Below are 23,880 nucleotides of genomic sequence, written 5' to 3'. Positions count from 1 at the left end.
CTGCAGAGCTCTATACGCGCGTTATGCCGCGGTTGCGAAAAAGAAAAAGAACGATCTCAATAAGCCGCCTTAGAGGGGAGGGTAAGGTGCATTCTGGCCACAGCGACTCTCCCAACTGCTAGCAAAATACTCTCGGCCAGTTCACAGGCACAAGATAGGAACGGCGTACAAACATTCTGCAGTGATTTAATTTTAATAGTTCATAAAATGTTTACAGTCAGCCATTATATTGCCACAACAATGCTATAGTCCGTATATATTCAGTGATTAAGTGATTTTACATTTTCATATAGTCAGAAAGCACAATTTAGTTCTCTTTAAGTTCCTGGACTGCATGCTGTGTGATGTGCTAGTGCTCTATTTGCTTTGGTCCCCAGGCTTTTTTTTTTTTTTTTTTTTATGGCGGAAATGTTTTAAGAAATTAAGCTTCAGTTCAATTGGCACAGAAAGAAGTCGAAAGCAAATCTTTCGGAGAGACCTCGTATAAAGAAAAGCCTATTATTAATACACAAAAACATATCAATTTCATTTGTTTTCTTGCTTCAGGGCCAATAGACTCTTCCTATCCAGAACTGGGAAAAGAAAAGAGTGTACTGAATCTTAACTTACTTTTAAGGCGTATATAATGTAGCCATGTTATAATATGGGTTCAGTGTATGCCTTCTGGCTGTCCTCAACAACAAAGCTGTGACTCCACGCAAACCTTTTGATAGCATATGGACTCTTCCCGAAGTGAAGGTGTTTGGCATTAAAGGTGAAATGCCTTCATTTAATTTAATGCTCTTTTTCACATTATGCTGTTGTGTCGGTGCTCTTGTTATTTTGTGTCTGCGCGAATTTTCATGTAAACAAAACACTTACCCAACAGCTCAAGCAAGTGAGCTATGCATTCTTTTTTTTTTTTGCTCTGGGTGCATGGTCACTGTTTAAAATATTGCTTTCATTTGTTCTAGGAAAAACTGGTGATGCATACATACATAGGTACCTACATATATACATGCATAGGTACATACATAGGTAATGCATCCATACATAGATACATGATATATAGATTTATTTCTTCTCTACATATGTCGAATGAAACACTTGGCAAACTCAGAGGCAGAAACCTTACCCAGCATAGAAAGTGACTCTCAATAAAAAAAAAAAGAATGTATAAATCAGGAAAATGGTGGTTCTCTTCAGGTGTGTCTGTGGGTGAAGACAAGGAAATGTTTTAGCTTTCGAGGTCATCAAGGAGTCATTAATATACATATATTATACTCAGTACTATTTTGTGCTGCTAGTGCGTGTCTTGGTTAAACATATTTCTATTGTGTACTCAGTACTCTCAACCTTATGTGACATATTTTGAGGTTAAATTCTTATCCTATAGTGGAATTTTGTGCCAGTGTTTTGTAGTCAGTGATTTGCTTTATTAAACTTCACAAGAAATCTTTAAAGCATTGGAACACCTTGCAGGTTGCCACCACCTCCCCGGCTGCCTAGCAACTATCCTTTTCCTGTCTGTGCTGCAAACACAACTTAGCGATGAGGGCCACAGGACTGACATCTCACTGGGCAATCGCGGGCTACTGACTGAATACACAGGTATGGTTTGACTGTGCCAAAAACTTAGTTGCCAACAGTGGGACTTTTTCCTTCTGTTTGGGGGCTCATATATCTAAATCGTGCTTTTGATTTTAACCCTGGCAGGTGTGACATGGAAAGCCTTCAACACCAATGAAACTTAGTTTTGCCGACGTCACAAAAAAGTGGTTGGTGTTTGCCTTGTGACAAAGACCAAGTCTACATCTAAAGGCGCTGCACCGCCACCATGAACAGTGCCACAATAGCAAGCAGCTGGGATCAAGGCACCTTCTGTGCTCATTTACAACTCAAGTTTGAAGCTTTGTAATTTTGCAAAGGTAGGCCTCCAACAATTGACAGAGAGGAGCCTCCCAATCAGTTGAGCCACAAAGGAATTCCCCCTTTCATGGCAGTAGGTGACAAAAAAGAGGCAGTGCAGCTGGTGTTCAGTACCGATAAAGAAACAACTGCCCAGCCTAGTTAGCTGTGGACGAGGGCTGGAGTGGTACCAGTGTAGAGAACGATCTGATTGGCAGAAAAGCCTCCTTTGAGGAATATTCGCCCCTTCAGTCTTAATTTGTAACTGACTGCAGTGGATCTGATAGCCCCGGAAGTTTTTTTTTTTTTTTTTTCAATTTTCTCTGCCCTCTAGGGGTTGTACAGAATAACAGATGCACAACCCATGCCAGCTCCCTCATTTTACAATGCTTTCATGCCAGAATGTTGGCAGTGGTATTCAGACCTTGTTTGTTTTTTTTTTTTCAATGCCTTTTCTCCATGCATAATAACAGGCTATTTAGCATAACACAGTCGCACACAAGACAGAGGACGCCATCAGAATTGCAACTGTTCAGCGGAAAGCAGCCGATATACATAGCCTACTCAGGTGATGCGCACGGGTACAAGGCAACATGGAAACAGCACCAATTTTGTCAAACTATGCGTGAGGAATGTTTCTTCAGTCTCATAAGAAAAACCAATTTGCTGCTGACACAGCTGTAACCTGCTTTTTTATATGAAGGGCTTCTAGTGTTTCATGAGCCGTTACCCATAGTTTTCACAATTGGTGCAAACCCTACAGTATTGTCAATGTCTTTTGCATGTTCCCTAAGTTGGCCATTGATGCAGAATCCTGCCTGTGCAAAATAAGATTTTTCTACATGATAGTAGAATTTTATAGACAGTGGTGCTCTTTACGAAATGCTGGCCATGTCTCTTCTGACAGCCGACCTGTTTGCTTTCGTAGCTTATGTGATGGCTTAGCTGAGCAAGCTTTCAGGGAGCAGAGGATACCATCTATACTTTAAACAGCTTTGAGCTGTGTCAGCAACACTCCAGCTTTTCTTTGAGGCTGAACAGATATTCTCATACCTGCTTTGATAAGATTGTTGCTGTTTTCTTGTTGCCTTGTACATGTGCACATCAGCAGTGAAAGCTATGCATCGACTGTTTTCCCCTAAATAAACAGTTGTAGTAAGTACACGTGGTGTATTCTTTCTTGTGTGTGTCTGTGTTATGCTAAATACCTTTTTTATTTCTCAAAACCAACTATCTCAGCAGTTAACTTCCTTCTTTTTATACCAGCAGAATGTGAAGAGCAGTACCGTGTGCAACACTGAATTTTATTCTTTTTTTTTTTTTTTGCTGTGCCTTTTGTACTCCTCGCAAGCTGTTTGCTGCACTACAAAAGGTAAGGGCAGTTGGTGCCATCATGGCTGGTTCATGCTGCCCTTATCTTTTGTAGTGCTGCAAACAGCTTTTGAGATGGAATATAGTAGGTTGGTATGTACAATGACAGGGATGCAAATCTTTTACTCCTTCCTTTTTTTTTCGTTATGGTGCCTTCTAGTGTTTCTTGTAGAGTGATGTATGACCCTTACCTGCTACCTTTTCCTTAGTGCTTTTTAGTTATGATAGTAGAATGTAACTATAACAGGCATGCAGCCATTGCATTTTTTTTTCAGTGCATTCTAGTCATGCTAACAGGAACAGAAGCAGTGAAGCAGTCTTGGCTTTTTTTTTTGCAGTGTAGATTTTTTAATAGATTTGATGTCGTGCCTAATGCTCAAGTGTTTATGCAGTTTCTACAAGATGTATGTATGACCAGCATTCAGTTGGTGACATGTATGCACATATAGTATTATGAAATGCAACATTGGTGATGATGGTCCTTTGTGAAAGCACCTTTTTCTGTATACTGAAGCTTTTTCATTCGAATTTTTTGCTTTGTTTTATTTTGTACAAACATTATGCAGATAGTTCGTTCAACCACTCAACCAGTTTTGTACACTTTTGCATACCTTTCCCTGTTTATTTCTAGTTATTTCCTGTTCTTGTTTGGAGTATGGATGTTTTCATTGTTTTTATAAACAGATCATTTTAAGCTTGGAGAGAACTGCATTATTATTTTGTCATTTTCATACCACTTGTAGTGTCTAGTTTCTGTGCTTTTAACTTCGTAGTGCATTGTTGAAAAAAATCAAATATATGATTTACACATTTTGTTTCCTAGCACCTTTTGCAGTTATTGCCGAATCTCCCAAAGAGCACCTAACCATGGCTGTCCGCCGTGCAGTGTGGCATGTTTTGTAACAAAGAATGTGTACAGATCTCACTTACTGTTCGCAGTTTCAATGTCGGTGAGAATGAATGACAATGTGCATCATTCTTTACATGTCATGTGTTCATGAGTTGGCTCTTTCTGGTGTTTTCTTCCTTGGTACAATATTAGGCTTCAGAGACATTTTTTCATTTGCATACTGTTGCTTGTGGCTTTCCTTGCTTTTAACATGCGTGAGATTGTTTAAGTTGCCTATTTGCAATGTATAATGTTGAGGAAATTAAAGAGTTCTGTAGTTTACTGATGTCATTTTCTAGCATTGGGTGCAGTTACTACCAAACGTTCCAAAGAACACCTGATGGCCATTAACAGTGAAATGTGGCATGCTTTGTAGTAAAAACATACAGTTCTCATTATTCGACAACAGTTGTAGTGCGTGAGAATTAGTGATTTACAATTGTACATCAGTTTAGCTTGCATCATAACTGAATGTGTGAAAGAGAGTGTGGGTGTGTGACAGAAATGCAGCTTTAGTTGTAGCATCTGATGAGACTATATTTAATGTCTGGCAGTGGTGTTGAAAACCTCTGAAAATACATAAGCATTTCAGACAGTTTTGCGAGAAATAGCAGGGAATAAATAGTTTAGAGCATTCCAGGAGATTCTAGAGCTCATTTTAGACATTCAGAATCTATTTTAATGATTTCTAGATGATAACTTGCAAGACGTCTTGCAGCTTAAAAAAGTGGGTGCATTAGCCGAGTTAGAAGGCAGCTACAAGATGTACCAAGACGTATAAAAACGTCTTTCATGTCTTGTCAAAGCATCTTTTAAATGTCTATCAGCTGTCTTGCGTGCCACTTCAGATGTCCATAAGGTGACTTGTTTATCTTGGGCAAGATGCCTTATAGCTATCTGCTAGACTGACTTACGTTTAGTATGTTATTTGTCTTCCAGATTTATAGGAGATATCTTGCAAGACGTCTTGTAGCCTAAAAAAGTGGTTGCATTAGCTGAGCTACAAGATCACTACAAGAAATATCAAGATATCTGGCAATGTCTTGCATATCTTGTCGAGACATATTATATACGTTTAGTAGCCATCTCAGAGGTCTACTGAGACATCTATCAGGCATCTTGCTTGTCTTGGCAAGACAGTTTATAGCCGTCTCATAGATGGGTTGGTGTTTACTGGGACGAGTGACAAATCCAGTCTCTTAAAAACACCAGTTTATTCCGGATAAACAAAAAAGCAAAACCAAGAAACATAAGGCGCTACTGCGCTGAGCATAGGCTCTTCATGCGCGCGACAATAAAACACCAACGGAAAGCGGCAAGAATTTCAGGGCTTTACTGCGGCGAAACCAAACACACTGCGGAGCCAGTAAAACGAGCAATAGGGCCAAAGCACTAACGGCGGCACAAGAAACATTGCTCCTCGCATGACAACAACTCACACGAATACGTCTAGGCCGTTTCTGCAGGCACTGCTTCCATCTTCGTGTCGGTGATCTTCGTTCAGTCGTCCGTGCACACCCTGCTGGCCCATGACGCTCGCCGGCTGCCCCGCGCCGGCCTCTCCGCAGGGGCAAAAAAGGCCGCGCGCCTTGCTTCCGACGCGCTTATCTACCCTCGTCAGCCGGCGCTGACATCATGCCCCCTAATATTATCTGCTCGCTCATGCGCACTCGCACTGCCCGTGCAAACACAATACAAATAGGAAGACGGGTTTAAAACACTTAATGGGGTGCGAAGCCCCACGTTATTTAAATACTTTAGCTGCCCGTCTGTTACTGTCTAATTTCCTCAGACGTTCCTCGTATAATATTTTACTCTGAGCTTCCCGTACTTCGAAAGATGCCCAGCCCATGTCGCCCTGTACTTTGTGGTTTTGCCGTGGGCACCTAGTGCTAGTCGTCCGACGGCTCTCTGATTTATTTCTAACGTCGACTCTACCCTACTGAAAATATTGTGCGAGGCTCTGCTTGGTTATCTGTGCGTGGTTATCGACCCGCACAGCGCTAGGATGTGCGATGCGAGAATGTGCGATGCAAGGATGTGCGACGCGAGGGTGTGCGACGCAAGGGTGTGCGATGCGAGGACGTGCGACGTGCTATACCTCTGATTTTAGGCACAAAGCCTATTTTTACCGATTTTAGGCACCAGGCCTATTCGTCCAATGCAGCGCCACGTGCGGCGGGTTACAGACGCAGCTACAGCTAGCTTGCAACTGTGACCTCGACGGCCACAACGACTCCACGGATGACCTTGAGACAAGAAGAAGGAAGAGAAGAAACCGCTGGTGGCAACAACAACCACGGCCGGTCTCGAGGGAGAGCGCGTTTCTCTCTTCTCTTACGGCCTCTCCAATGGGGTCTGTTTCCACCGCCCACCGCGCCTCGGTGGGGTCGCCACCGCCCCACTGCTGCTCCTCCGCTACAGCCGTTCACGCGCAAGGGAAACGCGCGCTCGCTGTGCGCTCCGCCTGCATCGATTGTACCCGGCAGGTCCTGATATTTCACCCCTTATAGCTTATAGGAAGAATCAGTAATCAGCGTCTGATTTATCATGTATGAGCAATAAATAGTCAATAATGCGCGTGCGCGCGAGAGCGCGCGCGCCTTCGTCAGTGCTGTCGCGCACGGTCGAATGAAGTTTCGGGTGCACTTACATCAACACTTTTTGCCCCTAAATTTTTCACAAAACTATATGTACCATTTTATGCAGTGTGCCTTTGAAAGCTGTAAGCAGGTATAGCGCGACCGGACGCTAGTGCATGGCAAACTGGTCGGTGGATATTCCAAGTATTCTGTCAACCGCTGCCGTTTTCGTTTAGAGCAAAAGAGGCACTGACGAAAATTCATAGCACGTCTCAGATTCAGAGTAAGGAACAAAAATTTACGCATACAGTTAAAATTTCAGTTCTCTAGCGAAGTGGGCTGTTCTAGCTTCGTTTAAAACAAATCAGTAGGTTGAAAGACAGCAGATGTATACGTAGTCTCGCGACTGACGCACACGTAGACAGTCGTAGTCAGTTTAATACCAGTGATAAAAAAAAAACATTTAATCAAGGAAATGGGCATAAACAGATATGCATAATTGAAAAGAGCAGTAAGCAATAAAAAAAATGTCCTTCAAAGTTAACACATTGCACTCAATCATCAAAACGGTATACATGCGGCTAGAAAATTAAAATCTCGAAATCTTTCTAGACGGTTTATGCACATAAGAAGCTGGCCTTTCGTTCCTGTCTGTCACCTTCTTAGCATAATTGACAAGAAGGAGTCTGAGAAATTTCTCACATATTAAAGAAGCGGACCTTGGCTATTGTCAATGCCTTCCGGGCAACTCAGAAAAGGTGAGTTCTCAAGTGCTGGCTGGATTAAGATTTAAAGGACTTCAAGGACATTTGTGTGTGGTAGGTGCACGGCAGCTTTTTCAAAAAAAGACAACCTTGTCCAAGAGAGCTACAAACTCTGGTTTTGGATAATGCAGTCCGCTAGAATCTTGTCCTCGCAGAATAGTGTACATATGGGGCTGCTTCTTTCGCTGGTTTCAAGAGGGATAGCACAAGCGTCACACCCGAAGTCACTGATTAACTTCACAATGTATCCAGCGACGTAAGCTAAACCAGAATACGTGACAGTGGGCAATGGGATGGCAGGAGATACCATCACTTCTTTCAGTTCTTCGGTTACTGATTGTGGCAGAGCTGAAATGATTTCGTCGGTGTCGACATTAGGTGCCTAGGCGCGCAATACAGCGCGACATACAACTCCTATAGTCACCTCTGAATAAATAGCACAGAGAAAAGCTTTTATATCCATTATTGAGGAGTGTCCCTTGAGTAACAGTGGCGAATGTGTAATAAGTAAAGCATTCTACCAAAATAATGGGGCAGCGATTGCTCTCTAAGGCAGGCATTACTGCACAGATAGTTACAAGGAACTATTAGTTCAAAAACATACTAGAAAAAGAAAGAAAATATTGCTAGGAATTAGTGCTTGAAATAAATTTCCTGTTTTTTCATGAAATAATCATGATATCATGTAAACATTTCATTAAACGAACGTTTATTTGCAAAATTAAAATAATGTTTATTAATACAACATAGAACATTTGCTGGTCTATAAATTATAGCAAAACTGAAAACAAAACTTAAAAGCGTTTACTCTGACGTTATACTACTAATACTTTATGTCATGTAAGCATTGTGCAACTTACATTACATTTTTATAAAATTATTTTCATCTTCGGTGTTACCTCGATGGTTTCTCATCTAGCGCTGAAAGACGGTTTTGCCATTGTTGCTGTTATGTTTGCCTTGAAGAAGCTTCGATGTGATCACTGCTCATTCACTTTTTTTATTCATCTTCTTGTACAGGCTTGGGCAAAAATTCAGATTAAAATGAACAAAAGTAGATACCATGCCGCAATACATGTCATATGCTTGTCGAGCGTTTGCTGAGCGACAGTGTTTTTTAATATAAAGACTCCATTCACGTGTGTAGTACGCTGACAGGATGCCGCTGCGGCGTCTACCTTCTGTAATCTTTCATTTAGGGGCTGCGCTCACCACGAAACACGCGGGCGACAGCGCGAAACCAGGCAAAAGCCACCCGCCGCCACTGAAGCAGATGCGGAGCGAACAGTGAGCAGGTCGCGCCCCTTGCGGCGGCGGAGAGCGTGACTCAAGGAGAAAAGTTCCCATTGTTCACGCGGCGATTGAGAAGGCCGTAAGAAAGAGCGCGCGCTCTCTCCCTCGAGACCGGCCGTGCAACAACTCGGTAGTTTCCACCCTGGTAGAGACGAACAACAGCAAGTTGCCCGCACCGAAAGTGTTCGCTCCACATCAGTTCTCTCTTATTTTTTCCCCCTGAAGTAACAGACGTATATGTCACCGTAAATAAACAGCTAGTGGCGAGATTTCTAGCTCATTTCCCTTAACGGCGTATTGTCAATGCTGCCGTCCAAGCGTCTCAATTTCAAACCTAGGAGTATAAAACGCAACAGAAAAATATTGGATAAAAATACGTAAAGCTATAGGCTCAACGGCACAGCGCACCAATTCAGCTTGAGCTGACTGGCATTTGCCACCGCTGTGTGTAAAGTGGTAAGACACCATATCCAAGCAGACAGTAGACGGCAGGCTTTGCTCTATCCATTCTTATTATTCACCGAATAATGGCACAGAGCAGAGCAGCTGTCCGGCAGGGCTGCCCGAGCGCATGCCACCCCCTGTTCAAACTCTGGCTGGTAAGTAAAATATTTATCAAAGGTTTACATCCCAGGGGTTTTACTTTTCAGCCACGCCACGTAGCTCATAATGATTTCTCATATTTTCAAATCACCTGAAGATAATATTTTTTTGTCCAGCCCACTACAACAGAAATTAAGGACTTCCACGAAGGCTAAAGGAACGTCACAGAGAAGTAGATCCCCGGATCTTAGAATTTTGATAAAGACTGTACGTGCCTGCGTGGTGATCCTTCGGGGCTGCCTTGCGCACGAATGAAAGTTGGAGAAGAAGACGACGCACAGTGGCAGAACGTGGCTGTTTTCTTACTCTTGGGTATACTCGATTTGGCTGCACGTTCTGCACCAGTTCTGGCAGGATCCAAAGGGGTGCCGAGAGCGTGCAGCGCTAGTTCAGCTAGGTTAGGTGCAGCCAGGTGCAGCGCGACACTATATAGAGCCGCTGGCGTTGCACGTTTGCTGCACTCACTGCACTTGCCAACCGGTCAGTTCAGAGATTCGGAGAACTCGCGCTGAACTAGGCCTGCAGCTTTGCAAAAGAAACAGCAAGGTGCAAGGGTCACGAGCTGCACTGGAAAAACGATTACAAAAGTGCGCCCTCAGTGAACTAGTGCAGCTGCACTTCAGCCACCATGGGCGTACTAGTATCATGAGCCGGTGTGCTACTTGCCGGATGGTCGAATTTTTTCAGGAACACAGAGTGGCGTTACTAAGCTATCAGCTATCTCATCGCGATCATCATCCCCATCTCAACTCGCGAACGTGGAGCTCAAAAGCCATAGTAGCGAAGGCGCAAAAGCAGACGACGCCAATGTAAAGCTTCTGTTCCCCGAAATGCCACTAAAAAACTTACTAAATTGATTTAGTATCCATGTATATTTTCAAAATAATTTTTTTCTTTTTAAAGTGTGCCTATCGAAATTTTAGTTTCGGTGCTGCTCAATGCTTATCTAATAGGAGAGGGAGTCATCGCTTATTTAGGACAAATTTTACAATTACAGATGAATTCGCTCGCCTTTTGCAATTTAGAGTCACGATATTGAATGTTGGGCCATTTCTTTGTTAATGTTTACTTTTGGTTTTTATTTGGCCAGAAGTTCCTCCCCCCCCCCCCCCTATTATGCTTAGGGCGCCCAAGGTGGCATAGCTGGCCGGCAATAATTGGCGGCACAGCTTTCAGAAATTCTGTTGCCCGATCACCAAGTAGAATTCACATATCATCTAAAATATATTTCTACTTCATTATAGTAAGATATCTGCAGCACGGCGAAATGCAGAGGAGCCTTTGCAATCGTGCTCCTAATTGTGCCTCTCGTCCCTGCGCACAATAATAGATAATTGTGCTCCTACTGTCACCCCTGCCAATTGGGGGGGCGAAAGGCGCATAGGAGTGCAACTGCCTATTCTAGTGCGCGTGATCCTGATTGGACAGGGGTGCCTCTGCCTTTCGCGGTGCTGCAGAAATCTTGTGAGACAAAATGTTGAATAGATTCTTCGACCCGCGCTGTCCCTAACTTTGTACACTTATTTATGGTGTGAACAGCTCCACCAAATGTACGGTGACCCTTCTACCCCTCCTCTGTCCTTTCTAGCTTTTCCCCTGCGAGGAAGAAAAAACTAGGAAGCACCGCAGCCTCCGTAAGCCAACCTCCTCTGCAGAAGTTCCCTTCTCTCTCTCTCTTGCGCGCAGTGATTCTTGGGAAATTATCAACCATTGTTGCCAGACTCAAAAGCAGCAGGGTACATATTTTTTGTGACTTATAATGCCCTAGCGGAAAGCCTACCGGAGTGGACTATCGAAATTTGTGCGTCTCGTCGTAACACATGTTACTTTTGTAAGGGCACGTTCAGTCTCAGGTCGGTGTTCCGGTCGAACGTTTAACTAGCGCGTTAGTCTCTTGCGTCTTCTTCTTTGCCTGCCGTCTTCTTTGTAGCACGTACGCGCCTTTCGACATACGCTCGTCGTCTTTGTCACCGTCGACAGTCACCGAGCGTTGTTGTGACACTACACTTTGTTTAAAAATATTGCACTATACTCAGTGTTTATATAGGCACACTGGCAAAAACTGCATGTAGCCTTTTCATCCATGGGTTCGTCAGGAAGGCTACGGATTCGACATAACGTTGCATGCCTGGGGAATTGGCTGCAGTAGTACATGTATTTGAGGCCTCCATGTCTTAAATCAAACAGACGATTTTCGTCTCTAACAATACAAGCACATGCTCTGACAAGCAAACGTTTCGTCTGTCGAGGAGTGCGCATAACAGGATACTCACTGCTGGAGTTTTCAGCCTCTGGCGGTTATCCCTAGGCACTGTAGTTCTAGCATCTAGGCACGCGGCATTTCATATGGCTGTTGTTGGGCTAGTTCGTTGGATTCCGTGCTTGCGGGACTCAGCGTACAAAGATGAACCACAAAAATGCGAAGGACAACAGGACGAAACGATGAGCGCTTCGTCTTCTCGTCCTTCTTGTTCTTGTGCTTCATCTTTGTGCGCCGAGCTCCGCGACATATCATGCGGGGCAGCTGAGGGGACCCAGCCACACGTCGCGAAATACACGGGGCCACTGTGTGGCGGCGGCCGCCCCTATGACATCGGTTGTCTAAAAAGTCCAAAGTTCCATCCATCGTCTGCACTCAGCGCGCGCGAAGGCATTCCCCCAGAGCGGAGCGTGTGCAACCGCAACCGAAACCAGCTACCGCCTACCGCCTTCCGTGTCAAGTGACCGCTAATTTTTCATGAAGCTACCTGCTATGTTTATTTGTGTGTGTGTGTGTGTGTGTGTGTGTGTGTGTGTGTGTGTGTGTGTGTGTGTGTGTGTGTGTGTGTGTGTGTGTGTGTGTGTGTGTGTGTGTGTGTGTGTGTGTGTGTGTGTGTGTGTGTGTGTGTGTGTGTGTGTGTGTGTGTGTGTGTGTGTGTGTGTGTGTGTGTGTGTGTGTGTGTGTGTGTGTGTGTGTGTGTGTGTGTGTGTGTGTGTGTGTGTGTGTGTGTGTGTGTGTGTGTGTGTGTGTGTGTGTGTGTGTGTGTAACTAGTCTTCTCCCATTACCCGCGGCCATCCCTAATAGTTTTTTTCTTCCTTTATGCTTTTTCCTCATCGCGGGGCGTTAAGTTCCAACGAAAAGGGCACAGGTAAGATTTTGAAATCCCGCGTTTATTAAATCTTTATTGTTCTGATAGGCGGCAGCTCATACCACCCCAGTGTACCTAGTGAATTGTTTATTTTTGATTATTTCAGCTGAACTTAAAGCTGTAGTATATGCTACCTATAAAACGATAAGACAACAGCAGGAAGTGCCACCCGTGCCTCTTGTGTTCACCGGCTTTTTACCCTATATCCTTTTGCTATCATCGATCCAGTTATGTGCGTGCATGTTATTTTTTTCTTCCTTTTTTTGGCAACTACAGTGCTGACTGCTTCTGATTACTTCTGATCGCTTGCCAGCTGTCGGCAGTAGAAGTGGGGCTCCTTGTACAAAAACGCGCGCCATATGGTCTGGATGCTCTGAAGTCCTTGCGGCTTCAGTAGAAGGTCAGCCCGTGTTATCGTTGCTGCAGATCTGCAATGGACAAGGCTCAAGCGCACGATCTGGTCAAGCTGCAAACCGCTGAAGCGACGGCATGCATTCACCTACACGGTATTCTCTTTATTTCTGACTTTTGCACGCCTCATGGGGCAGAGAACACTGCAGTGGCTTTATTGCTCCGTGTGCTGTCATGTGAAAGTCGATTAATGGGAAACTTTTCCCGCGCAGGTGCGACGCTCATCTCCTGGGTTTACAAAGGAAAGGAGCATATATTCGTCAGGTATATGTAAATTCGTGTCTGAAACCGTGATGCGAGACATTTGCATGTCTGGCATTCCTTAATTGCCTGTCCTACTTGCCTTATTTAAAGCCTGGATACTGTTGTTGCAAAAATATCGGTGTACTTGACGGGGAACGTGGACGTGTAGATTGACGTGGAAACTGCTTCTTTCTGGCGAGTCTCAGTGCTAATCTGACCGAAGGCTGACTGGATAAGGATATTAGCTTTTATTTCAACCTTTTGCGTGCTTCAAAATTTAACCAGGTTTGGAACATGACACTGTTTTCAGGCATTTATTGTTCCAGACTACTTGCAGAACGAACAGCGGCAATACAGCCACAAAACAATCAGTGCACGCTATTTAGAACTCTGTGACAGTGCCTTTTGTATTATTTTTTTTTTTCTTGCAGTTCAAAGGCTGTCGTCGACAACAAGAAGGCTATTCGAGGAGGAATTCCTTTTGTTTTTCGTGAGTTTACTTTGCATCATAGTTCACTGCATGTATGTCTATAATTACAGATTAGATCTACAGGTATTCAGTGTCGACTTTTACGGTAGGGCGACCAGAAATAAGTGAGATGGCGAGGAATGTTTTTGATTGAAGCAGTGAAAATATGTTTTCCACTAGGCAGTACATGCATTGACGAACTAGAAATTGTTCTGCATTTTTGCAATATTATTGAAACAATACAGTTAATATAAGATGACCATTCTGCAACTGGTTCTATGCCATGTTTCATTTTGCGCCCTTCTCCATTGATTCACTGAAGTGACACTGTGCCCCGCATTCACTCTTAATTATTGGCTTCAGCCAATACAAACGGTGTGAAATTCAGGCATGGAATAAATTTAGGAAGAAATCATATTATGCTATACTTACCCGGGTTAGTGTTCTCATATGTTTTGTACCCTACACTCTTTAAGCCTGTCATCCTAACATGTGACCACAAAACAAACTTCGTTACATTCATTGTAGCCTGCTCTAATTTTAATCAATCTGATATGTTGGACAGCAATTAAGGCAGCACATTCAATTTAGCAAACATTAATCCTTTCTTGATAGGAGAATGTGTGCTCATGTTGTCTGCAGGTTGTATTTTTGTATATGTGTATTCAAGTTGGTTATAGTTTGGATTTTATTGCTTGGTGGTAATGTGGTAGAGAGCTTTACCTTGCTTATGGAACCATGTAAGGAATTTACGCTGTCCCCCCTGATGCTGTGAAATTCATTGATACAAATGTCACGAAATTCCTTGCTTGGTCAAAAGGTTAATGAGGCCTCAAGGTCATGTGACATGGTCAATTACAGATTAATTAGCTGGGTGCATGATGTAATTAGACCACTTGATGTGTCGTTCCACACCCAGGGTCAAATTTGATTGCGCCTGTAAATTTCTTACAGGTACTTCTTGCTGTGCTTAATCTTGTGCTCTTGTTCATGCAGCTTCCAATGCTAGCTTTTGAGGCACCCAAATGTGAAATTAAATTCTGGTCAGTTTTCATGTCATTACAAGGAAAAAAATGGCGATGGCTTAGCTCGGCTATGCCAGGATATGCATAGCGAGAGGTACGTTTCCCTGGCTGAGCTTGTTGTGGTCATGCATGTTTAGCAATGAGACATCGGGTTTACTATACACATCTTTTATTAATTTTGCCTGACGGAGACGAATACTGGCCAGTGATCCTTGAAGTATCACACAGCGGCCTCAATTTTGTCTATACCGTATCTCGATTTGATAGAGTCTCCAAGCAAAGTCTCATACATTGGATTACTCACCGGTGTCAAGTCCGTTTGGTGCCACAGCCTCTCGCACACGCTACACATGTGCCCAAACAGATTGTTCACAAAGTCTCCTTCAAATTTCCGGGTTGCAGATGCACTTTTGGAAACATGAATGAAGTGATCAGTCACACGACGTGCCTTCAGATCCCCTTTCATTGGTGCCCGTTGAGTGAACTCTTCCATAGGCCCAACCTCTGCATCTATGCGGCGTCTATTACGCTCGGCAGTCTGGCATCACCATTTGGCAAGCTGTTCCTCTCTCTGTTCGGGCGTCTACGCTCTGTCTTCATCTTCTTACCCTCATTCTCTCTTCGCTGCTGCTATGGACCGCTTTTTATGCTCTGCCGGCAGCTGCATTTTGATGAAGGCGAAACAGAGAAGCATCCGTGTGCTGTGCGATGTCAGTGCACGTTAAAGATCCCCTGGTGATCAAATTACTCCGTAGCCCTCCACTATGTCTCCTCTTTCTCTCTTTCCACTTTCTATCCCACCTTCTTCCCTTCCATTACAGCGTGAGCAAGTGTGACAGATACTGAACCATTCCTTTCCTGCAAACCAATTTTTTATTATTATTACTATTACTGCGCTCTGCATCTTGGCATCTCTTCTTGGCAAGACGTTCTTCTCTTTGTTGGGCGCCGCATGTCACTCGCGATGCAGCTGTGGTTTTGCGCATGCACTCTTGTGCCCAAACTGACACACGGTGAAATGTGCTGCTGACTAGCCTATTTTAGCTCTCGCTACAATCTTAAAAGTGTGCTCATTGTTTTTTCTGGGCACAGAAGCCATGTGTTAGGCGTGCGACAGCCTCAAGGCTAGTTGCATTGTGGACCCGAAGAAATAGCCATTATTAATATTCTTGGCACAAAACACAAAAATATGGGCTTGCACTAACTTCGACGCATAACCAGTTGATTGGTTAACTTTTGTACTGAAAGGGCATCCACTGGTAAAACTGGTCTCCTGCCCCCGGGTTCTTCCACCGACTTCCACCCTTCAGAAGCTCCATTTTACCAAATCTCACCACCCAAAAGACCTTCTCCCAATGCTAATCCACCCTTTGCAGCCTCCAAAGGACTGCAGAATAGTAATGAAGAGAGACTGCGAAATCAAAATCAAAGCCACATTGGGAAGGCAGTCATTGTCAAAGGGAAATTTACAACCACAATTTTCAATGCTCATTTGTCACCTCATGTTTCTTGATCTCCATCACATTTTTTGTGCACTCACTTTGACCACTTGATGTTCCATGTATAATGCACACAAAAGCATACTCCTTAATATTGTTCCCAAGATTGCTCCACTTTAGGAGAATAAATGTACAAAATGTTTGTAGCACTTCAAAGTAGGGGGGGGGGGGGGGTGAATGTCATGCTACACAGTTCCTGTATGTTCTGAATTCTGTTGAGTGCATTGTGATGCATACTTTATTCCAAACACTGAGCATGAATCTGGGATTATCTTCCCTCAATTATTTACTATGTCCTAATGACAAAGAGGTCCTACTTCACTGAGAGAGCAGCTAGATAGAAGCTAAAAGAAGCCTGAAAATGAAATTCACATATTACTCCCGCCAGATTCGTAAAATCCAGGTTCCTCAACCATAGGTAAGCCTTATGCAGCCGAAGAAGAATCAGCACACCCAGATAGAAACAGAAAATTGTGTTTTTCAATGTGCTAGAGTTTAATGACACCATAACCTGATTGCCATGAGGGATCACATTGTCTGATGGTTGAGCAATGTTGATATCATAGAGGTCACATGGCCACAAAGGGCCAGTCGCAGAGCATCACCCACAGAGAGTCTAATTCAAAATTAGCCTCTAATTTCCTGAAGGTTCGAAACAATAATGATATTACCCACCCAAAAGGTATGCGATGACAGATGATGTGTTACCAAATGCAGGAATGGAACTGATCCAAGTAGACATGAAAGAAATGCAGCTGAGAACTGGAATGCTATCACATTCCCTCTTATAAAGGTGTTCTGTTCGCCCTTGTGGGACTCAACCTTGTCACTGTGCGGAGGCTAATAAAGGCATTATAATTTATGAAGACACCGAAAATAATGTTCTTTAAGGTTTTTGGGCGGGTCATAGCAAAGGCATATAAATTTATGAGGACACCCAAAATAACGTTTATTAAGGTTTATGGGCGGGTCATAGTTAATATTTTTATAAGATATAGCTGCATATTTCTAGTTAAGAGAACACATCACTGAAACAACAAGCCTGAAGCAAGCATGCTATGTTTTCAAAGATACTCTGCATATTGCTCAGCTGATGGCACGCGATTGCTTGAAAGGCAATCTGCCTGTACATTGGTTTACTCCTCCTCCTCTCTGCAATGAGTTAAAAATAAAAGACTGTGAGAGCCAGGACATTTAAATTAATATAAGTAGGAGATAATCCACACAGGACAATAATTTCGAAGCTTATAAGCATGTTCGGAGGCTCTGGATCGAGTTCCCGTGATTAAAATATACGCGCAAAATTCTCTTTGGTGGAAGTTTTTATTGGGGCCCCATCGTTTGTGCTCTGCAGAAAATTTGCTGAGATAGCCATCACTTCTGCTCTAAGCTTTGTCCACGTTGTCGTTGACTTATGTGCAGCCAACTTTGGACCATGGAGCCTGGGCCCTCAGCACGGCTTTGCAAGGATCACCAGATGGGCCGTCCATGAGGCACCACACTCGGTACGGTCTTCTTCCACTCCTCCGGATACTTTGGGTGATACAGAAGCCATCACATTACCTAAAAGTGACTTGGGCGGGATTTCGGCCACATAGAATTTTTAACAAATGGCACGGGCAGTAAGCTACGTGAGCATGGTTTAGGTCAAAATAAGCACATTTCACTGCGAGTATACCTTGTAAACCTTGGCCATGCATCATTGAAGGCATTGTCCCTAGTCACGCTGAGTCTAGGCAGTGTAAGCAGCTTCATTAATGACACTTTTCTCGTTAGAGAAGCGTTGAAGCATGCATGCAACTTTCATAAAAGCTTAGAGAATGGTAACTAAGGCCTCTGCAATGTACTTAGCCAAATGTAGTAATGGATGCTTGAAATGTTCTTTAGCTTCTCTTCACATTTTCCCTGCATGACGGCTCAGGGGGAACTAGATTTCAAAACGGTGTTTTAGTTACAAATAGCTTGCCCCTAGGTGATGCCAAGGGCTAGAAGCTAGATCACTGTCTCAAATTTTTGTATTGTGATTTTCAGTATAAACTATCCTTGGTACGGTTTGTAGGGCTCAGTTCTGGATTAAAAGCGGAGTTCTTTTCTGTGGTCAGATAGGACTCGAAGAAGACTGTGGCAGACACCTCTCCCCCCAAGCAAACCCCTCCCCCTGCACTGCAGCCAATAGCGTTGACTGATTCTCATGAATAATCTTCTCGATCGTGCTAGCATAACACAGGGTGTTGCAGAGGAAAGGAGACACCATACAGTTTAATTAGATTAATCGGGGTATCACAAGGGTCTGTTGACACCATTTTTGAAAGGCCTTCTTTGAGCAGCATTTTTTTTTAGTGTGTATCCGAGATACATTATTTGCACCCACTGCCACCCAGTACATATGCTGCAGGGACTAAACACATAACATTAAACACATAAGGCAGCCAAAATGTCTTTCTTTTTTTTTTTTGTCAGGTCTCATGGCTCGTTATGATCAGCCTTTTAGAAGGTGCAGATCAGCACCATTTGTAAATTAGCAAAGGGCTAGTCTTGCTTGCTTCTAAGCAGCAAACCATTTCTTTTTTTTCCCTGGCTGCTCTTTGTCACTCATCCTTGTCGCTGGATTCATGCTAGGCATAACGCACCGTAGCGTTTTCCATTGGGTAACTATGATACCACCCTCGCCTTACACCATATGTTGCTCTCCACCTGTTAAGTTGTTTACCAATGCAGTGCGTGTGGCATCGTGTTGCTGCAATGCACACGGACTACAGAAATAGGCTTCTTGTATGTGAAAGAAATGACACGAAGTTATCACGGGCAGCCAAAGACGGCAGAACGAATAGCTGCTCGCGCTTCGGGATGACGCAAGCGTGTGGACTTCGGGTGGGTTGTGAAGTGTGCACGTCAGCTTCGAGAGGTCTTCAGGACCACTGATACCCTTTAAAGTTTTTCATTTGGCTCAGTATCTGACGAATTTTACTCGCATTGCTCATTAAACGATATCCTGTGCGCTCGGATTGTCGCATCCATTGACTACACATAGTATTATCGCAGAACTACGACTCAGCTGTGACCCCTCGCAGGGGTTATCTTTTAAAGCAGATATTTGGTGTACTGTGCGATGCCACGAATCCCGAGCGTCGTCGGTGTTTTGCCGCACGTGGGAGCACTGAGCCCAGGGAAAATTGGATCATGTGACGTTGAGCCAGCGCCCAAGTGTAGTACATCTATCGCCCCTGTAATGCATGCGTAACTTCAGTATAAGAATATATAAGCTGGTTAAATGTTTTTCTCGTCAGAGCATCTGCACCATTAATAAAAGTTTAGACGCATGCTGCTGATTTGAATTCATTACACAATGGGACTGGCACAAAAGCTGCGAGTGGTATCTGTGTGCTACGCCTTCGCTGTGGAGAAAGAGGGCGTTCATGAAAGGCGTGATAATCCGGCTTTGCATGTCGATGTGCATGCTTTTGATATAGCTTACACTGGGAAGATTTTCTCTTTAATGAATAAAATGAGAGGCGATTCTACAGACACGTGGCACTTCTCAAATATTTCTGAGCGTTTCGCAAAGCGCGGTCACCTTTCCACTGCACAGAAAACGGAGACCACATCCGCGCTCCCTCTCCGCATGCTGATAATGTGTGTGCATTGATACGCATGCATGTACTGTGGGCTGGAATCCACAGCAATGCTTGAGAAAGTCCTAGAACAGTATCGTAAAATACACAGAAACTACAGACTTGACGGATGCGGTACTGCGTTTGGAAATGGCAAGAAGAGGTGCGCTGCCATATAGTACACATAAAATAAGTAAGCAATGGCAGTTGAAATAGATGTCAGAGATGATGTTCATTGCAGACCAACCGGAGTGAGCACCTGCGCTGCCCTCGACATCGAACAAAACGTCGCATGAAACACTGCAGTCCATCTAGTTCTTGTAAAAAATGGCGGCGCAAGCTTCCCACTTCCGTTTCTCTTCTTTCTCATCTGCTAACTGCCTGAGAGCAGCCCAGTGTTATCAGCGTTAAATTGTCCTGGCGAGTCTGGTAGCCAGCAGGCAGCCCGAAACTGCCCAGCCAAAGGTAAACGAACATGTGCTGGCAGCAACTGGAAATGGGCGGAGTGACCCAACGGCTGGCTCCATGCTTGGATGACCCACAGTGGAGCAATATATAATATGTGGTAACACCATTAAACTATGCAATAGTAAGAGACGTAGTTTGGTTTGGTTTCTGGGTTTAACGTCCCAAAGCAACTTAGGCTATGAGAGACGCCGTAGGGGGGGCTTGAGAAATATCGATCAACTGGGGTTCTTTGGCATGCACTGCATCGACTTCACGCCGCTCATAGGCACCTAGCTTCTCGCCTTGAGTCAAAAGCGGCCGCCGAGGCCGGAGCTTGAGTGCACGCAAGTACTGTATGTGCATCAGTATTCAGTGATAAGGAGATTTGCTTTGTTCACGTGACGTGCAATATGCAGTTGTGAAAGCACAACTACAGCATGATCTCAGCACCTGCAGATGGTGCGGTCTCAGTGAGACAACTCTCACTGGACCTTGTAAAAAGTTGGTATCATCCAAACTGAACAAAGTCCTCGTGCAGAAGCGGGGGAAACTCATACAAGCAGGTCTGTTTATGGCTGACGGGATTTATTTATGGCTGCCACGCCACAGATGACTCCAGTAACACCTGGTTAATTGGAAGTTACTGGGAGCGGGAAAAATGTTCAAATTAAGCTTACACCACAAAAAATTAGTCCCAGGCAAAAATTTGATTGCAAGAGCACACTGTGTATCCCCTCTCGACTCTCACCTCATCATTCCACCCAACAGTCATCAAAGAAAGCATGCTGGCTTTTTAGCATGGTTCACTCCAAAAAGTGTTTGCAAGCGTTTGCTGTTATTACATGTTCGAATGGCTTTGTGGCAGTGGACGGCACATGCCCCAATTGCGGCATGATAAAGAGAACATACTGAAAACTGGGCTTGCGCTATCGGACGGACCCAGCAAGCCACAGCTGGCACTCCTGTCAAGGCCGCTGGCACTCTGCCAAGTTCAAGTGCACACGTCAAGTGCAGGAGCTAACGACTGAACATAATGCGCCCTGATGTTATCGCTGCGCAGCATCTTGGCATGCTGCCAAGAAATGCGCTATGGATCCCAGTGACAGCGGCGCAAAACGGGTGGACGCACTAAACAACTTTTTAAAAATTCTTCAGCAGTATAAGAGGGGATTGGGTTCATTACGCAAGTAAATATGGTAATCGAGATGCCTGTTAACCCTCTAAGCCTAGGGGCTACTGATCAATACTTGCTGTCAAATCGCTGGTAATCGTAATGGCATTCATGATTTCTGTAACTTTGGCCAGTATTTTCATAGGCATGCATTGTTGTGAAACCGGACTCTGGTCCCATTTCCGCTTACAGGTCGCGGATGGTGGCTGTGCAGCAAGTCTGGTTCTTCAGGACTCGGAGGAGACGAGGAAAATGTGGAACTTCAAGTGAGTGGAGGATTTATTTAGCTTAACGCTTAAAAAGAGAAGCCATAGACAGCTCTGAAAAAAAAAAGAAAAGGCTATGCGATGGTTCTGAGGTTGCCATTGCTGCCCAGCCAAATCTCTCTTAAACCCATCTAAACAAATGTACAAAACTACCGTATTTACTCGCATATAGGTCAACCACGAATATAGGTGGACCCCCTATACATTGGGCTCGCCGAGGATTAAAAAAAAAAGATTATTCAATAATAAGTTGACCTATATCTTTTGAAAAACTGAGAAACATGCACACGACAAACCTTCATTCAGAATAAACTACTTGGCCACTAAATTACGCTAGTCGCTGTTAGAAGCCACATCCTTTTCGGAACTATTTTCCTCCTAGGATGCTTCACAGGCTATCTTGGCATCCCAAATGACGTCGTCCTCGCTGCTGTCAAGTGCATTGGAAATGTAGCATTTTTTAAATCCTGTCCGGATGGTCTCTGCTGGAAGATCCGCCTGCGCATCCTTGATCCATGTCGCCACTTTGCTGAGCAGGGCCTTTTTGCGATGTCCCGTTGGCGTCATGGCTGCATTGTCCTTCACGAGCCATTCCTTGTAATAATTGGAGACGCGGTTCTTAAAAAGTTTGTTGCTAGCGACATCCAGGGGTTTTTAACTGAGGCGTCATACTGCCAGATGTGATAACCAGGTCCGTGCCTACCTTCTGTGGGGCTTCCTTGACGCCCGGGAAAATGCGGCCTCTGAACGAGTCCAAGACGAGCATGTTTGGACGGCCCAAGTCAGCTCGCGGTCGCTTCATCCAAACAGTCTGGAGCCATCCTTTAACCATCTCCTCATTCAGGAATCTCTTTTCATTAGCCCAGATGATCACTTTTTCTGGGAATGGTTCATTCTTTGGAATTGTCTTTTGGCAAAACACGATGTACGGCGGCAACTTCCAGCCATCTGCAGTGCAGCACAGCATAACAGTAAATCACGTATGGTCATGTAGCTCGCGTATGTAGCTCCATCGACGCGACATCTTCGCTCAAGCGCACAACTGCGAATGCGATTGCAAAATGGTGGCGCAGAGGGAAACAACAAAGACAGGCCTTCCAAAGCCTGCAAAGTAGACAACCTGAAAGTGGATGTCAGCACCACCTTCATGGATTGGTTAAACCAGTGAATATTTTAATCAGCAACTTAGTTGCGACTTATTAATTGCACTAGCGCTTGTGCCGGATTTTAACTGTCGTAATTTTTCCATTTATAATATTTGTGTTATGAGCGACTGCAGCTTCGACATGCTTGCCGTAGCATTTGTTTTGGTAATGACCACCTCTGTACACTATAGTACACTGGCTTTGGTGCCTATTTAAATGCCAAAATACTTCTTCCTAAGCTGTCTACCACGATAACACCACAGAAATGAGCGAAAGAGCAATGCTGGTGCACACAGCAATAGAGAGTTTACAAAAGTAGGTGTGGCAAACGTGAGAGGCACGCTGATCCCACGCTGGCACCATATTTTGATCGCTTCATTCGTCAGCTATGTGTTCATCCGTCAGTGCCTGCCGTTCTGCTTGCGCTTGTTACTTTGTAGCCTAGTGTGCTGTGCTCGTGCCAACCTTAAAGCGATGCCTAGATGCGTATTTTGACAGCCGAGGCATGGCGGGGCCCACTTGCCGCACTGCCGAGTGCAGTTACAAACTGCTTTGAGAGTCATACACGGACCCCTTGTTGATTCGCGTAGCGTCATCCCTATCCAGGTATAGTGTCCAAAGTTTCATAATGTGAGAATTTTTTTGTCTGTGTGCATTACTGTTTACTTGGGCGCCTATGATAGACGATTACGAATTTATTTCCTTGTTTTGCGCATCACCGTCGCTTCGGAGAAAAAAAGTGAAACTTATTATCGGATGTCTGTTGGCTTTCCGGGCCGGTTTGACGCTGTTTGACTGTCCATGCTAAACTCTGATGAACCGGAGTTGTGTTCTGTGGAATTGAATAATTCAAGTTATTGAAGAATGTGTTCAAAGATGTCAAATCGCTCAGAATGGAAAGTCAGCGTTCGCTGATGCTGAGTATTGGTGTATAAAAATGTTAAATATCGAATAAAGTAAAAAATAAAGAAAAGAAAGAAATGATGGAAGTAAAAATAAACTAAACAAAAATTAAAAACTAAAAAAAGAGAGTGAGACACTATCGCGTCATACCCTTAACGACTATACCCTTAAC

At 44.1% G+C, this 23,880-nt stretch overlaps 1 protein-coding gene across 1 annotated transcript in view; it reads left to right on the top strand.

Annotated features, from left to right (window-relative positions):
- Window positions 1-12,688: 12,688 nt before the first annotated feature.
- The window catches only part of LOC146176775 (uncharacterized), a 31,746-nt gene continuing 20,554 nt past the window's right edge, over window positions 12,689-23,880 (top strand). Inside the window, exons 1-5 of the mRNA XM_084582957.1 lie at window positions 12,689-13,024; window positions 13,142-13,193; window positions 13,604-13,662; window positions 17,588-17,670; window positions 21,587-21,660. Of these exons, the coding sequence (XP_084439083.1) occupies window positions 12,952-13,024; window positions 13,142-13,193; window positions 13,604-13,662; window positions 17,588-17,670; window positions 21,587-21,660 (341 nt within the window). The 5' untranslated portion in view covers window positions 12,689-12,951. The remainder of the gene's footprint in view (window positions 13,025-13,141; window positions 13,194-13,603; window positions 13,663-17,587; window positions 17,671-21,586; window positions 21,661-23,880) is intronic.

The sequence above is a fragment of the Amblyomma maculatum genome, chromosome 10 (assembly GCF_055883805.1).
Source record: "Amblyomma maculatum isolate TAMU_Amacu chromosome 10, ASM5588380v1, whole genome shotgun sequence".
NCBI classification, from domain to species: Eukaryota; Metazoa; Arthropoda; class Arachnida; order Ixodida; family Ixodidae; genus Amblyomma; species Amblyomma maculatum.
Note: the sequence above shows the minus strand (reverse complement) of the source record. Positions and strands in the feature narration are given on the sequence as shown.